Genomic DNA, 18,358 nt, shown 5'->3' with positions numbered 1-18,358 from the left:
GCCTCTCAAATCTGTATTTTACAGTGAAGTCAGAGTCATTGTTCAAAGATGTAAATCTGCTTACTTCACTTCCTGTTTTAAAATCCATTAACTGTTCTCAGGGACTTCCGTGATTGGCCCTTGCTACATCATGGTCAAGCTCAGCCCTCCCCACCCCCCACTCCCCACCCCTCATTTTCTCAACTCCAGGCTTAATGGACTTTCTCGTGCCCCTGTCTTTAACATAGGCTATTGAAAACTCCTTTATCCCTTTCAGTCTCCTCACCTGGTTGATTTCTATTCACCCTTTAGAGCCAGGTTAGTCATTTCCTTACACAGGAAGTGAACTCTGGATCCCTGATTCCCTTCCAGTACGTTGCCTTCAAGTTCCTTTTCCTAGCAAAATATTCATGAATTTTATTTTAATATCTTGTTTAAGGTTTATCTTTACTAGACTATAATGTCTATGACATCAGAGACTTTATCTGTTTTACTGTATTCCTCACACCTTACTTGGTGCTTGGTATATAATATGTACTCAGTACTGGCTGAATGATTTAGTAAATGAAAAAAGGCCTCCAGTAGAGTGACTTTTTCAATGAAATATATAATCCAAACATCAGATGTCTTAACTTATTTTTAATAAATAGTAGTGAAAGTGTCAGTTGTGTCCAACTGTTTGTGACCCCATGGACTGGAGCCCGCCAGGCTCCTCTGTCCATGTAATTCTCCTGGCAGAGATACTGGAATGGATTGTCATTTCCTTCCCCAGGGGTCTTCCCGATCCAGGGATCTGGTTCTCTTGCATTGTAGGCAGATAGATTCTTTACCATTTGAGCCAGGAGGGAAGCCCATTTTTAATAACATGGATGGAAGTAAGAATTGGTGCGAAAAATTCTCGTAGAGCACCAGCATATCATTTGTCCTGGACTTAGCATCAACAAGAGTCAGACAAGTTAATATAACCAAAAATAACAACACTTGTGTTTATATTATTGACCAGCTCACTCTTGAAACTTTGAACTCTTGCATCACCCTGTAGTATTCTGTTTTCTGTGTCTTCCTGATCCCATCTGTTGTTCCTTTGTAGTCTGTTCCTCTTACGTCTCCTCTCACGAGGGCATACTTCTGGGCTTACTTAATTTGCTGGGTTTTTCCCTTTATCGTTGTGCTAATGGATTGATCTGTATAAATCTTTATAAATGAACCCATATCAGTCTGTGTCTTCTGTCACAGTTACACATGGAGGTAGAGTGTAAAAGATGAAGAACTCTTGTTTTTGTTTTCAACCGAAAGCATCATTTTTGTAAAATTTCTAGTGATTTTCTTTCTAAAACATTTCTGTGTTATAAAAAGACAAAATAGTACTGTAGAATTGCATTGCTTATGAACATCTTCTATAAAATTCTCTTACAGCATCTCCAAGAAATGAGTGTTTTTGGAAAATCAGAATTAGAGAAAACTATTGAGCATTTGACATGTGTTAATCACCAGGTAATTTATCAAACTGGATTTGGGGTATATTTTTTTGTATGAATGACTATTTCAATTATATTTTAATGTACTGTATGTTTTTAAAATTACAAAATAATATTTTAGAGAAGCTGTTTATTGGTGACTGACTAGGAGTATGTACTCTGAAGATTGAGTACATAGGTTCATATCAACACATCTCTGTCATCTGTTTTCTGTAGGCAAATTTCTTAAACTTTTTATCTGTTAATTTCTTTGTTTGTAAGATAGAAATGGTACTCAAACTTATTTCTTAGAGTTTTTGTGAAAATTAAATGAATTAATACACATCAAGAACCTAGAATATTCGCTGCCATATCATAAGCATTCATTAAGTGTTAGCTATGATAGTTGTTTGCTCTTTTGTTTTTTTTAACAAAAAATCATGTAATATAGGCTTAGAGTAAAAGTGAAATTCCTTTTCATTCCTTATTGCTCTCACTAGAGATAGGGTTTTTAACAAATTGGTAAGTGTTTTGATAAATTTTTTTTTTTCTCACTGTGTTTTCTTTTGGCTAGTTTCCTTTTCCATGTCTTCACTGTTTTTATTTATCTACTAATTTTATTATCTGTTTCAATCAACCTTGGGCCAGTTGATTTTTTTTCCTCTTCCACTTGGGTTGTATTTTCCTGCTTCTTTGCATTCCCGGTAATTTTAGATTGGATGTCAGACATTGTCTATTTTATTTTTTTGGTTGCTGGAGAGCTTATATTCCTAGAAACACTCTTGAAGTTTGTCCTATGATACAGTTCGGTCAGATGGAAGTAGCTTGATCCTTTTTGGTTTTGCTTTTAAGCTTAATTAGGTGGGACTAGAGGAGCATTTAGTTTGGGACTAATTTTGTTTTACTGCTGAGACCAAATTTTTTTGGGTACGCTCGCTACCTGTTGCCCCATGAATTACAAGGTTTTCAAATGACTGATGGGAAAGAAACTATTCCTGACTTGGCATGAGCCCTCAGTACAGTTCCCTCTAGTTCTTTGATGGCTCTTTCCCTGGCCTTGGGTAGTTTTTTGTGGACTGAGCTTCTGCTCAGCTGAAGATTCAGGGGCACCCTTTGTAGATCTCTGGAGCTCTAACCCTGTGCTCTTACTCCTCTAGTATCTGCCCTACAAATTCTAACTGCTCTGGCCTCCCTTGACTCTCAGTCCTGTAGTCTGAATTTAGGGGAACCACCAAGTCCAGGTGGGTTCCTTTTCCTGTGCCACAGCCTAGAAATTCTTCCAGCAACAAGCTGGAACAGAGATAAGACTCGTCTCATTTATTTCGTGTCTCTTCAGTTCAGTTCAGTTCAGTCGCTCAATCGTGTCCGACTCTTTGCAACCCCATGAATCGCAGCATGCCAGGCCTCCCTGTCCATTACCAACTCCCGGAGTTCACCCAAACTCATGTGCATCAAGTCGGTGATGCCATCCAGCCATCTCATCCCCTTCTCCTGCCCCCAATCCCTCCCAGCATCAGGGTCTTTTCCAGTGAGTCAACTCTTTGCATGACGTAGCCAAAGTATTGGAGTTTCAGCCTTAGCATCAGTCCTTTCAATGAACACCCAGGGCTGATCTCCTTTAGGATGGACTGGTTGGATCTCCTTGCAGTCCAAGGGACTCGCAAGAGTCTTCTCCAACACCACGGTTCAAAAGCATCAATTCTTCGGCGCTCAGCTTTCTTCACAGTTCAACTCTAACATCCATACATGACCACTGGAAGAACCATAGCCTTGACTAGACTGACCTTTGTTCGCAAAGTAATCTCTCTGCTTTTGAACCGTTGGTTATAACTTTCCTTCCAAGGAGTAAGCGTCTTTTAATTTCATGGCTGCAGTCACCATCTGCAGTGATTTTGGGGCCCAAAAAAATAAAGTCTGACACTGTTTCCCCATCTATTTCTCATGAAGTGATGGGACCAGATGCAGTGATCTTAGTTTTCTGAATGTTGAGCTTTAATCCAACTTTTTCACTCTCCTCTTTCACTTTCATCAAGAGGCTTTTTAGTTCCTCTTCACTTTCTGCCATAAGGGTGGTGTCATCTGCATATCTGAGGTTATTGATATTTCTCCTGGCAATCTTGATTCTAGCTTGTGCTTCCTCCAGCCCAGAGTGTCTCATGATGTACTCTGCATATAAGTGAAATAAGCAGGGTGACAATATACAGCCTTGACGTACTCCTTTTCCTATTTGGAACCAATCTGTTGTTCCATGTCCAGTTCTAACTTGCTTCCTGACCTGCGTATAGGTTTCTCAAGAGGCAGGTCAGGTGGTCTGCTATTCCCATCTCTTTCAGAATTTCCCACAGTTTATTGTGATCCACACAGTCAAAGGCTTTGGCATAGTCAATAAAGCAGAAATAGATGTTTTTCTGGAACTCTCTTGCTTTTTCCATGATCCAGCGGATGTTGGCAATTTGATCTCTTGTTCCTCTGCCTTTTCTAAAACCAGCTTGAACATCTGGAAGTTCATGGTTCACGTATTCATGTCTCTTAAGGGTCACTATACATGACTGCCTGATGCACAGTGTCTTTAAAACCATTGTTCCATGTATTTTGCCTAAATTTTTAGTAAATAAGGGTGTCTATCACTCTAGCCTGCCCAGAATCGAAAGCATGACTTAATAAACTGGAAAATATATCTGAAGTACTAGAAGTCATTGACAAGAGAGTAGGAGATAGAAAATATAAAATAAGTTTAAAGCCTTAGAGAGTAAAGTGTCCAACATTTATTTAGTCAGAATTCTAGGAGATTATAATAGAATATGGGAGAGGCTGTATTTCATGATATAATAACTGATACTTTTCTAGGTATTATGGGAAACACAGAAATCCTCTGATTCAGAACGCACAGTGAATTACAGTAGCATGACAAAGCAATATAGATGAAAAGAAAATCCATACCATTTTTATAGCAAGAAATAATACAAGATGTCTGTGTACAATTTTGATGGATCTTAATAGAAAACATTTTATAACCTTATTAAGACATTAAGAAAGATCTAAATAAATGAAGTGATGTATCAGTGCCGGGGTCCAGCCCCAGCAGGATCCAGGGGTACCCTCAGGATGACGACCTAGGCGAGAGGATAGCAAAGCAGAGAGCAGGGCTTGATCTTCCTTGATAAACACAGAAAGCCAATAAAGCTCCTGGCGCGGAACTTGCTCTGTTCACGGAGGCCTCAGGCGCCCTCTTGGTGGGGTGAGGACGCAAGACGCCCCCTCCCTGGTGAAGACGCAGGGTGCCTTCCCGATCAGGTCTTAGAAGCCCAGGCAAAAAAGTGAACTCAGAGAGCCCTGTGCCCCAAGGAGTCACCCTGAAAGAAGAACAGAGAGAGAAAAGGAGGGAAAAGGAAAAAAAGAATGACACGGGGAGACCAAGCTTCGGTGAGCAAGGCCTATAACTTTATTTTCAAAAGGAACTTTTATACCTTGACTTGTACATAGAGGGAAATGAAAGATGCAAAGTCATACAGAGTCAGCCCAAACATTACATCTGTTTTGTCTTTATCAAAACCAGGATTTTTTCTGCATACCTTTCCCATAAACAATGTTGTGTACAATATCTTCTGGCCTTGGAGGCCTGTGGACATTTTACGACCCTTTTTTGATAAAGGCTGCTCAACCAGAAAACTTATTTTCCCTTGAAGTGTTTTTTCTTTATTTCTCCCAGCCTCAGAAAATACTAAATAAAGTTACATTCTCACGGAGCAAAGGTGCAGTGGGTCACAGCAAAGAAAGAACCAATTAGCTCAAGGGTCTGATGTGGTTGCTACTTGTTTTTCTTACATCCCAGCTATGTTAGCTAATGCACTCCCAGGTGCACAATGGATAAGGGATATGGGAACTTGGCAGCAAGCATTGGCCCAGTAATGAAGCCCTTTACCAGTACTATCTATTCTAATAATTTTTCATCCCTTAAAGGACTCTATGCTCATTAGGACTTTAGAATGTTTTGGCTTCCCTTGCCTTTCAAGGCTGGGGAGCTGTGAACAATCACATGTGTTAATTGCAAGAGTATGGATAAACCTGTCAGGCAAGCTAGAATGCCAACAGAGGGGTTTGAATTGAAACACTCCTATCATGCCCAGGAGACTTATTAACTAAAGCCCTAAGTTGATTTTTTCCAGAGAAAGGTGGTCGGGGATAGCCCCCTGTTAATGACAGAAGAGTTGGTGAAAGGCACAAAATAGTAAGACAGACAGATTCTGGTTTTGGGGTAGATGCTCGAGCAGATTCAGGGGGTCCCTTGAGTTCTGATCAGCCTTGCTTGTCAGATTTCTTCCACATGACCTTGACATGGGTGGGATCTCCCGTGGTGGCTCCTGGCATATCAGGTTTATTAAAAAGGTGACAGTTCATTAAAAAGGTAACAGATATCATGTTTGAAAAAAAAAAAATAAAATGTAAATCCTCCCCAAATTCATCTGTAGAGTTGATGTAGTTTCATCTGAAATCCCAAGAACATGATGTGTGTGCGTGTGTGTGAAAATTGACAATAGATTTAAAAATTTACATGGAAGCAGAGAGTAAGGAATCACAAAGAAATTTTAAAGAAAAATACACTGTGGAACTTGTCCTAGTAGATATGAAGGGATTAAGGGACTAATTCTCAGGGATTAAAAGTGGAGAAGGAAATGGCAACCCACTCCAGTACTCTTGCCTGGAAAATCCCATGGACAGAGGAGCCTGGTAGGCTGCAGCCCATGGGGTCGCGAAGAGTTGGACACGACTGAGTGACTTCCCTTTCACTTTTAACTTTCATGCATTGGAGAAGGAAATGACAACCCACTCCAGTGTTCTTGCCTGGAGAATCCCAGGGACGGGGGTGCCTGGTGGGCTGCCGTCTATGGGGTCACACAGAGTCAGACACGACTGAAGTGACTTAGCAGCAGCAGCAAGAGTGATAAGACCAGTAGAAAGCAAACCCACAAATTATGGAAATTCGATATATAGAGGACTCAGATCAACAGGATAGAGAATTATTCAGTAACACTGTTTCTGGGATGGGCTTCCTTGGTGGCTCAGCTGGTAAAGAATCCACCTGCAATGTGGGAGACCTGGGTTCAATCCCTGGGTTCAGAAGATCCCTTGGAGAAGGGAATGGCTACCCAGTCCAGTATTCTGGCCTGGAAGATTTCCTTAGACTTGCAAAGAGTGGGACATACCTGAGCCACTTTCACTTCACTTGTTTCTGGGACAATTTACTTCGTATATATGTATGTAAAAAAAGAATTGGATCCTACCTAAAATATATGCCAGACCCAAAAATCAGTTCAGGGTTACTTGCATCCTTGTGTTCAAGAAATAACTCTAAATTTTAAAGGAAAATACAAGAGAAAATCTATTTTACCTTAGCAGAATAATAATAGCAGTCATTTATATAGCATTTACTGTGTGTCAGGTAATTTTCTCAACATTTTATATATATTCATGTACATATAATTTTAATTCTCACAACAACTATAAGCAGTAAGTGCTAATATTATCCTTATTTCACAGATAAGGAAAGTGAGGCAGAGGGGAAGCTTGCCCAAGATCATACAGCTAGCAGGTATCTGATTCCAGAGTGTTTACTCCTAAACAAGACACAAACAAGTTTACCTTTAAAGAAAACAGATGAATAGGACCACACTGATAGGAATATCTTTATCAGTTCAGTTCAGTTCAGTCGCTCAGTCGTGTCCGACTTTTTGCAACCCCATGAATCACAGCACTCCAGGCCTCCCTGACCATCACCAACTCCTGGAGTTTACCCAAACTCATGTCCATCAAGTCGGTGATGCCATCCAGCCATCTCATCCTCTGTCGTTCCCTTCTCCTCCTGCCCCCAATCCCTCCCAGCATCAGGGTCTTTTCCAACGAGTCTTGGCATGAGGTAGCCAAAGTATTGGAGTTTCAGCTTTAGCATCAGTCCTTCTAATGAACACCCAGGACTGATCTCTTTTAGGATGGACTGGTTGGATCTCCTTGCAGTCCAACAGGCTCTCAAGAGTCTTCTCCAACACCACAGTTCAAAAGCCATCAATTCTTCAGCACTCAGCAATATCTTTATCAAATAGCTATAAATTGAAAAGACAGCCACTAATTGAGAGAACAACTTGCTGTACATTTAATCTTAAAAAACGCAACAGAAGTTGTGAATTGACACTTCACGGTAGAAGAAATTATAAATGGTTAATATAAAAAGATGTTCTACCTCAAAAATAGAGGAAATGCCAATTAAAACCAAAATAAAATCATTACACATCTTTCAGGTCATCATAAATTAACAAGTTATAGCTAGTTTTATTAGTATGTGAAGCTTCTGGGAGTGCCAACTGGTACCTTTTTGAAGAATAATTTGGCATTGTTCTAGGTTGGCCAATAGATTGCTCCTATTAGTCAACAAATCCATTGAACCCTGAATCAAAGTCAATAAACTATGGCCCCTAGACTAAATCTGGCCTCCAGTCTGTTTTTGCAAAAAAATTTTTATTGAAACAGCCACGCTCATTTGTTAATACATTGTCTACAGCTGTTTTTGTGTTATAGTAGAGTAGTGGCAATGGACCATAAGGCTCACAAAACCTAAAATGTTTGCTCACTGACAGAAAATAGAAAACAATCTAGATGTCAGTTGTGAGGAAAATAAAGAGTGGTAAGTCATACAATGGAGTGTTACAGAGCAGCAAAAATGAAAAACAGTAGGCACAACCATCAGCATGCATGAATCTTACAAATACGTTGAAGAGAGCATGCAGGAGCTTCCCTGGTGGCTCAGTGGTAAAGAATCCACCTGCCATTGCAGGAGATACGGGTTTGATTTCTGATCTGGGAAGGTCACACATGCTGCAGAGCAGCTAAACCTGTGTGCCACAAGTATTTGAGCCTGTGCTCTAGAGCCCAGGAACCACAACTACTGAGCCCATGTGCTGCAGCTACTAAACCCCATTGTGCCCTAGAGCCCACGTTCTGCAGCAGGAGAAGCCACTACAGTGAGAAGCCCGAGCACCTCAACTGGAGAGTAACCCCTACTCTCCACAACGAGAGGAAAGCCCACACAGCAACAAAGACCCAGTACAGCCCCAAATAAATTATTCTTCAGAAGAAGAAAGAAAACATGCAGTATGATTCTTTTCATGTAGAGTTCCAAAACATGCTCACATAAACTGTATGTTGTTTGGAGATTGATACAGATGTGGTGTGCTAAGACAAGCAAGAAATGAGAAACACGAGACCCAAGATAGTTGTTACTGTGGGCAGGGGTTAAGGGATGTGATTGGAGATTGCTCACAGTAGTTTCAAAGGTTCACATAGTGTTTTTTAAGCCAGTGATTCATGTTTTTAATCTTTATAGTGTTTGTACTTTTGTTTGTAGTATAAAAATTCTGGAATTTTTAGTGCAATTTTTTTTTCCTTCTCACTTCCCTATCCCACACATTACCATCCACAACTGTTTAACTTCTTTTCCTGGTGTTTACCTCCCCGTTTCTAAATAACTGCTTGTGCTGTTTATGGATTTAAGATTTTTGAGTGAGTCTCCAGGATGTTATTGATTGCTTAGCACTCCCCCTTTTTTCCCCCTTTACGTTAACATAGTTTAATTAGATGTTTTACTGTCTTTAATAGTTATTGTTTATATTGTTAAGACTGCTCATGGTTTATGACTCAGCTAAGTGGGACAATATTACTCTTGCCTTTTTTCTTGTAGACCACTTTCCTAGAGTTATCGCTTTTGTTTTGTTTCATTTTGTGTTGTGTTACTTCTCTGTTTTTCATTTGCTAATTTTTATCAAGGACTTTATTTCTGCCACATGCCTTTCAATATATTTTTTTTTTTAACCTATCAGTTCTGGTCCTTTCCCCCCTAAAGACCTTCCTTCTTGAGCTTTCTATCTTCTTGCTTCATTATGGACTATGTCTCTCCATAGCTGTCCTCATAAGACTTTCCCTGTCTGCCCCTCCTTTGTTGAACCTCATGTTTTTTTCTTTCTTGGTTTGTTCCTTCTTCTGGCATAGTACCTTCTCCAGCAGTTTCCTGAAAAAGAATACATGGGAGGAAATTTTGTTGCTAGTCTATTTGTTTGAAAATGTCTTTATTCAACTTTCAAATTTATGATTTGGCTTCGGCATATGGCATTCTCAATTGGAAAATTATTTTCACTAAAAATTTTGAATACTGTCCTTCATTTGTCTTTCAGCTTTCTTTGAGATGTCTAATGCTGTTCTGTTACTGAGTCCTTTGTACATGACATGTCTTTATTTCTGAAAAGTTTTAGGGTTTTCTCTCTTTATCTCCTGTTTTCATTTCTTTGGTAATTTACTATACTATTCTATTCTCTCTCTCTCAAACTATTATTAGTTGGTTTTAGACTTCCTAAAAAGATCTGATGTTCTTATCCCTTCTTATTTTCTCTTTGACTTTTTTCTCACTTCCTGGGAGATTGACTCAACTTTATCTTTTAGCCCTTCTATGATTTTTAATGTACTTTTGATTTTCTAGAAAGAGATAACTGATAGAGGAATAAAGAAGATGTGGTACATATATACAATGGAATATTACTCAGCCATTAAAAAGAATGAACTAATGCCATTTGCAACATCATTGGATGGACCTAGAGAGTATCATACTAAGTAACTGGAATGCTCATATGAACATCGCAGTTATAGACTTGCAGCCAGTCTCCTTGTTCAGTTTTCCTTGTGACCCTCCCCCACCACTTCATGGCTTCATGTGTTCAGCTTCAGTGTAAGTCAGCTGACCTCTCATTGGTATTCCTGACTGTGGTCATTGTAGGTCAGTGATTATCAACTGGGGTCAGTTCTGCCTCCTAAGAAATATTTGGCAGTATCTGGAGAATTTTGTCTGTCACAATTAAGGGGGAAAAGTGCTTCTTTAATCTAGTTAGCAGAGGGCAGAGATAACTGCTAAACAACATACAATACACAGGACAGCCCCCCACAACAGAGAATTATTTAGTGTCAACATCATTAGTTCCTAAGTTCAGAAACTGCTTTAGATTGTATTTTTTTTTCCACTCTGAACCACTATTCTGTTTTTTGTCTTTCACAATTTTTTTTTTTCTTCACACTTTTGTATTCGGGCATACCTGATTAACACTGTTGTAGTCGTTTCAGGTAAACAGGGAAAGGACTCAGTCATATGTACACATGTATCCATTCTCTCCCAAATCCCCCTCCCATCCAGGCTGGCACATGAGGCTGGCACATGAGGAGAGTTCCATGTCTATACAGTAGGTCCTTGTTGGTTATCCATTTTGAATATAGCAATATGTACATGACCTTCCCAAACTCCCTAACTGTCCCTTCACCCTGGCAACCATAAGTTTGTTTTCTAAGTCTGGGAGCCTCTTTCTGTTTTGTAAGTAAATTCATTTGTATCATTTCTTTTTAGATTCCACATATAAGGGATGTCATACAATATTTCTCCTTCTCTGTCTGACTTACTTAGTATGACACTCTCTAGGTCCATCCATGTTGTTGCAAATGGCATTGGTTCATTCTTTTTAATGGCTGAGTAATATTCCATTGTATATGTGTCCCACATCTTTATTCCTCTATCAGTGGGAATGTAGGTTGCTTCCCTGTCTTGGCTATTGTAAACAGTGCTGCAGTGAATATTCCTACAAGTTATTGCAGTCACCGGTTCACCCTTGTTTTCTTTCTTGTTCTCTTTGTCCTTAAGAGTATCATATTTAACCTTGTTTACTGTCATTTTAGCACTGTTTCTAGAGGAAGAGGAGATAAAAATGTGTGCGGTCAGTCTGCCATCTTAACTGGCAGACTTAAATTTATCACTAGTATTTCTTGGTTTTGAGTTTTATAGATAGAATTTGTTTTTGTATATAAAATGAAATAGAAATCTAGAATTTGTTTTTGTATATAAAATGAAATAGAAATCTAGAATTTGTTTTTGTATATAAAATGAAATAGAAATCTAGCTTATTTTTTGTCTCCAGTGAGTGGCTGTCCCAACTCTAGTTTTTAAAGAGTTTATTCTTTTCCCACTTTCTTAAAATGCTACCTTTTGAAAATTTACATCAGGGATATGTTTGCCTTGTCCACATGTGAAATTCATACTGTTTTAATTATAGTAGCTTTTAAATTTATTTTGATATCTCATAAAACAAGTCTAGCTGCATTCTTTTTCCCCCCATTTTTACTGTTTTTTTCTTAACTTTCTTTTCCCCTAAATAAATTTAAGAATGAAATCTAAGTCACTTATCTAGTTTAAAAAGATTTTGTTAGGATTCTTACTGAAATTTCATGGAATTTACAATTATTTTAGGAAACTTTAATCCATTTCCAATACTGTTTTCCCCTTCTGAAAGATGGTGTGTCTACATCGTCAGGTTGTGTTTTGTGCTCTTGAGGAAAATGTTCACTTTCTTTATATAAGTCTTGTCCATTTTGTGTTGAGTTATAGTATTTTCTGTCCTGATTTTTCTTCAATTCAGTCCTATCTACTTTTTTTAGAAATTTTTTTATGCTGGTGTTTTCCCTTCCTGTTTCATTGCTGTTATGGACATATTCTTTTCTTCTTTTCTTGCCTTTCCTTTTTTCTTTGATTTCAGTGATATTGAAGAGGAGAGATAAATTTGTTTACCTGCTCTTACATCTAGAACCTAAAGTATAAATACATTAAAACATGACTTTTAATGTATTTTTAAATATATCTAATTTATTTCCTTAGTTTTCATCCAGAAATATTAAAGAGTGCTTAAGGAAAAGAAACTGAGACATATCCCTATTAATTTTTAAAATTATAGCTTGAAAATGAAAAATGTGAATTAAAGTCTAAAATATTTATAATGAAAGAAACAATGGAGTCTTTAGAGAAAAAAGCAAAATTCCAAGCTCAAAAACTTAGCCATGTGGCTGGTGACTCATCTCATCAGAAAACAGAGATGAACTCCCTTAGGTAAGTTTACTGAAGTTTTATTTCACTTCTGAGAATTAGCTTGTGACTATTTATGGTTTGTAACAGTGGTGTTTTGGGCTAAGTCTTTGAAAAGCAGTAATTCTCAAAGCTGCCCTTAACGACAGAATCACCGGGGGAGCCTTTGTAAAGTATGGATTGAGGGACTGATCTTGGGAGGTTTTTATTTACTGTATGAATCTGGGTAGGTTTTGAGTACCTGTACTTTTAAAGACTCATAGATTGATATGGTTGCAGGCAAATTTTTGTATCTGCCTCCTTCAGACATCTCCCTAACAGATTACAGGCATACTTTGTCTTATTGGGCTTCAATTTATTGCTCTTTACCGATGTTGTGTTTTTTACAAATTGAAGGTTTTTGGCAGTCCTGCGTCGAGCCAGTTTATTGGTGACATATTTCCAACAGCATTTGGTCACTTTGTGTTTCTGTGTCACATTTTGGTAATTCTTTCAATATTTCAAACTCAGTATATTTGTTATGATGATCTGTCTTCAGTGAGCTTTGACTATTACAGCAGTTCACTGAAGGCCCAGACCATGGTTAGTATTTTTTAGAAATAAAGTTTTTTTAATTAAGGTATGTGCATTGTTTTTTCAGATGTAGTGCACACTTAACAGACTACAGTATAATCTAAACACAGCTTCTTAAAAAATTTACTTATTTTTTAATGGCTTTGAATTTTAATTTTATTTCCTACTGAAGTATAGTTGATTTACAATGCTGTGTTAGTTCCTGGTGTACAGCAAAGTGATTCAGTGTACAGTAAAGTGATTTAGTATATATATATTTATATATACACATATATATTTCATATTCCTTCCTTTTATGGTTTATTATAAGATATTGAATATAGTTCTCTGTGCTATAGGACCTTTTTGTTTATCTATTTTTTGCATACTAATTTGTAGGGCCTTGTTGTTTATCTATTTTAAATATACTAGTTTTTATCTGCTAATCCCAAACTCCTAATTTACCCCTCCCCCTTTTCCTTTGGTAGCTATAGTTTTGTTTTCTATGTTTGTGAGTCTTAAACATAACTTTTATATGCCCTGAGAAACCAAAAATCCACGTGACTCACTTTATTGCCATATTCTCTTTACTGGGGTGGTCTGGAGCCAAATCTACAATATCTCCAAGATATGCCTTTATCTCATATTATTGTGTTGGCCAAAAAGTTCCTTGGGGTTTTTCTGTGATATCTTACGAAAACCCTAACCATTTTGGTCAACCCAGTATTCCACATAGTGTGGAATTGCTAAAATTTTTGCTACCTGTGTCATTGTTATTCTCATTCTTCTTTCAAAGAAATCTAAAATCAGAATATTTATACAGAGTCTAAAAGGTGATGTGTCTAAAAAATGGTAAGGAGGTCAGTATGGCCCAGGTAGACTGTATCTACAGGTTGGACTCAGGTTATAAAGAACATAGTATGATAACTAAGAGTGAATGGATTTTACCATATAAACATGGAGAATAAACAGAAATTTTTAACCAAGGGAGTGACATGAATAACATGCCTGTTAGGAAGTGAACTATGGCAAAAATAGGGAAGGTGGATTTGGAGACTTAAGAGACTGATGGAGAACAGTGGAGACAATGTACCAGGAGTCAAACAGTGGCAATGAGCTTGGAGAACAGTGGCCAGATTTAGGAAACACTTGTTACACAAAATCAGAACAAACAATGTAGTAAGACCAAGAACTTGCTGTGTTTGTTTAATTAAGGAATACTATTTAGGAAGAACTAAGGTGGAAACTTCTTTCTCCCTCTCTTGTTTCCTTGCAAGGCACTATGTACATCCTAAGATGGAAAGCAGCCTAAATGGAATGGCCTGTCTTATTCTGGTACATGTCTGTATTCAGAAGTTATTGTTGTTCAGTTGTGTCCAGCTCTTTGCAGCCCCATGAACTGCATCACACCAGTCTTCCCCGCCCTTCACTATCTCCCAGAGTTTACTCAAACTCAGTGTCCATTGATTGGGTGATGCTATCCAACCATCTCATTCTCTGTCGCCCCCTTCTCCTCCTGCCCTCAATCTTTCCCAGCATCAGGGTCTTTTCCAGTGAGTCAGCTCTTTGCATCAGGTGTCCAAAATATTGGCACTTCAGCTTCAACATCAGTCATTCTAATGAATATTCAGGATTGTTTTCCTTTAGAATTGACAGGTTGGATCTCCTTGCTGTCCAAAGGACTCTCGAGAGTCTTCTCCAACAGTTCAAAAGCATCAATTCCTGGGTGCTCAGCCCTCTTTATAGTCCCGCTCTCACATCTGTACATGACTACTGGGAAAACCATAGCTTTGACTCTACAGGCCTTTGTCAGCAAAGTGAAGTCTCTGCTTTTTAATACACTGTCTAGGTTTTTCATAGCTTTTCTTCCAGGGATCAAGTGTCTTTTAATTTCATGGCTGCAGTCACCATCTGCAGTGATTTTTGGAGCCCAAGAAAAAAAAGTCTCTCACTGTTTCCATTGTTGCCTCATCTATTTGCCATGAAGTGATGGGACTGAATGCCATGATCTTCTTTTATTTTATTTTATTTTATTTTTAAACTTTACAATATTGTATTGGTTTTGCCAAATATTGAAATGAATCCGCCACAGGTATACATGTGTTCCCCATCCTGAACCCTCCTCCCTCCTCCCTCCCCATACCATCCCTCTGGGTTGTCCCAGTGCACCAGCCCCAAGCATCCAGTATCGTGCATCGAACCTGGACTGGCGATTCATTCCATATATGATATTATACGTATTTCAATGCCATTCTTCCAAATCATCCCACCCTCTCCCTCTCCCACAGAGTCCAAAAGACTGTTCTATACATCAGTGTCTCTTTTGCTGTCTCGTATACAAGGTTATTGTTACCATCTTTCTAAATTCCATATATATGCGTTAGTATACTGTATTGGTGTTTTTCTTTCTGGCTTACTTCACTCTGTATAATAGGCTCCAGTTTCATCCACCTCATTAGAACTGATTCAAATGTATTCTTTTTAATGGCTGAGTAATACTCTGTTGTGTATATGTACCACAGCTTTCTTATCCATTCATCTGCTGATGGACATCTAGGTTGCTTCCATGTCCTGGCTGTTATAAACAGTGCTGCGATGAACATTGGGGTACACATGTCTCTTTCCATTCTGGTTTCCTCAGTGTGTATGCCCAGCAGTGGGATTGCTGGACATGATCTTCTTTTATGAATGTCGAGTTTTAAGCCAACTTTTTCACTCTGCTCTTTCACCTTTGTCAAGAGTCTCTTTAGTTCCTCTTCACTTTCTTCTATTAGGATGGTATCATCTGCATATCTGAGGTTGTTGATATTTCTCCTGGCAATCTTGATTCCAGCTTGTGAGTCATCTAGCCCAGCATTTCACATGATGTACTCTTTCTTTAAGTTAAATAAGTAGGGTGACAATATACAGCCTTGACGTACTCCTTTCCCAATTTTGAACCAGCCTCTTGTTCCATGTCTGGTTCTAACTGTTGCTTCTTGACCTGCCTACAGATTTCTCAGAAGACAGGTAAGATGGTCTGGTATTTGGAATATTCAGAATAGGAAGCAAAATTAAAAGCTCACTGGTCAGGATGGTCAGAATCTTGAAGTATGAGGCCATTCTATAAAAACAGGACTTTGCCTTGACTACTGGAAATAAGTTTTAAGAGAAAGAGAGTTGATGATAGAAAACTGAGAAAAGCTTTAAAACTACAAGGAAGCCTCTAGAAAAATTACATACAATTAATTTTATTTTTACACTATATTATTTTTTAGGAAGATGGAATATTTTGAAGAAAAGACTAATATATAAAATATAATGCCATTGATTATACTGAAAGAGCTTTAAAATAAGAAATTAAAGAAGCTTTTAAAATAAGCAAACTATTTTTTAAGATCTTTCATTTTTTAAAAGTTATTTCCACCAGAAATAAAGAATCCCATATGTTTTTGTCCACTGACTCTTTAGGCTAGTAAATGAGCAACTACAGCGGTCACTTGAGGATTATCAGCACCGACTTAACATGAAAAGAAGTGAACTTGAATCAGCCCAAGCACAAGTTAAAATACTGGAGGAAAAAATAGGTAAGTGTTCTTAAATTTTGTTTTTGCTGATCCTAATTTACTTTGTCTAAGAAACCTTGCTTTTCATTTATAGGTAAACTACACCTCAGGATGACTTCACAGAATGAAGAGGCTCATGTAATGAAAAAGACCATTGGTGTTATTGATAAAGAAAAAGACATCCTTCAGGAGACTGTGGATGAGAAGACAGAAAAGATTGCAAACTTGCATGAAAACCTAGCTAGTAAAGTATGGGACTATTAAGTAATATTATCTGCTATCTGAACAGAAAATCTTATTCTGTTTCATATATGCAGTTTTTTTTTAATTGAAGGATAATTGCTTTACAAGATATACAGTTCTTATTTCATAAGAACCATGTGTGAGTTCCCAAGACCCAGAGCCATCTCTTCTAATATGTTTAAATTTCATTTTATCCCAATAATTTGAATTTTTAAAAGTTCTATTTCTAGAATACAATTTTATCATATATGATTACAGCAAACTCAAGGAACAATTCAGATTCTTAGAGTGGGTAGAAATACGCCAATATGTGAAATATATTTGGTACATGGAAATATCTTTACTTAGAGCCTTCTTTTATAACATGTTATGTGATTGAATTTAAACTATATAAATGTGATAAATTTTAGAATTCAACTGGAGATACTTCTACATGAATGGTTTAGAATCTGATATATTTTTATAATTTCTGTAGGAAAAAACTATTACTCAGATGAAGATAACAGTCTCAGAGTATGAATCTTCTCTGAAGTAAGTAACTGATGGAATGGCATCCAGCTTTTTAAGAAATTTTCAGTGAATGCAGCATTATCTGTTTGGATAGCAGTCTGGCAATAGGAAAATTTCTTTTTTCACTTTTCCTATTTTTGCCAGTGGAAGTTATCATTTTCTCAGTCTCCTGCATAGATATTGTTATCCTCTAACTTTCTCCCTTCCTCTGTCATTGACATTTAAACAATTATGTCTTATTAATTTTTCCGTTACACACCTACTTACTCCTAATTTCTACGGCAGTTATCCTGTGCAGGCCCTAATCATCAAAACTTAGATTACCTCAGCAGCTAGTACTGAATTTATTCCACATCTAAACCTTTTTAAGTATGGTTGCAAGATTTTACATTTGGTGTCTGGTCTCTCTACTTCAAGAAAAAAAGCACTAATTGTATTTCTTTTATATACCCTTACATATTATATGGGCCTCCCTGGTGACTCAGCAGTAAAGAATCTGCCTGCAATGCAGGAGACACAGGTTCAATCCATGGGTTGGGAAAATGCCTTAGAGAAATAAATGGCATCCCACTCCAATATTCTTGCCTGGAGAATCCCATGGACAGAGAAGCCTGGCAGGCTATAGTCCATAGGGTCACAAAAAGTCAGACATGACTCAGCAACATATTATATAATAGTAGGGACTTAAAACATTTAAATAAATATTTACCAATTGAATCATTTATGTTCTACTAACACTTGAAAATCTTCTGTTTTTACTTTAATTTTATAATAATAAATGTATTTTAAGACTTTATTTTCACATAATGATTGGTAGAGATCTAAAATGTCTTCTTCACCTAATTAATTAATGTCTTAATTCAGTAGTTGTCATTTCTTTTTCTGTTTTATTGAAGTATAGTTGATTTACAGTGTTGCATTAATTTCTGCTGTACAGGAAAGTGATTCAGTTATATGTATATATTCTTTATCATATTCTTTTCCATTATGGTTTACTATAGGATAATGAATACAGTTCCCTGTGTTACACAGTAGGATCTTGTTGTTTATCCATTCTCTATACATTCATTTGCAACTGTTAATCCCAAACTCCCAGTCCTTCCCTTCCCTACCTCCTCCCACTTAGCAACTACAAG

General features: G+C 37.6%; 1 protein-coding gene across 5 annotated transcripts in view; it reads left to right on the top strand.

Moving 5' to 3' along the window:
* Positions 1-18,358, top strand: part of CEP135 (centrosomal protein 135) — a 76,596-nt gene that overhangs the window by 37,476 nt on the left and 20,762 nt on the right. For all 5 annotated transcript variants that reach the window (XM_025290031.2, XM_025290032.2, XM_025290030.2 and 2 more), the window contains 5 exons: positions 1,396-1,473; positions 12,245-12,396; positions 16,375-16,490; positions 16,564-16,718; positions 17,188-17,243. In XM_025290031.2, the coding sequence (XP_025145816.1) occupies positions 1,396-1,473; positions 12,245-12,396; positions 16,375-16,490; positions 16,564-16,718; positions 17,188-17,243 (557 nt within the window). The remainder of the gene's footprint in view (positions 1-1,395; positions 1,474-12,244; positions 12,397-16,374; positions 16,491-16,563; positions 16,719-17,187; positions 17,244-18,358) is intronic.

This window comes from Bubalus bubalis, chromosome 7, assembly GCF_019923935.1.
Source record: "Bubalus bubalis isolate 160015118507 breed Murrah chromosome 7, NDDB_SH_1, whole genome shotgun sequence".
In the NCBI taxonomy this organism is placed as follows: Eukaryota; Metazoa; Chordata; class Mammalia; order Artiodactyla; family Bovidae; genus Bubalus; species Bubalus bubalis.
This window is presented reverse-complemented; position numbering and strand designations above follow the sequence as displayed.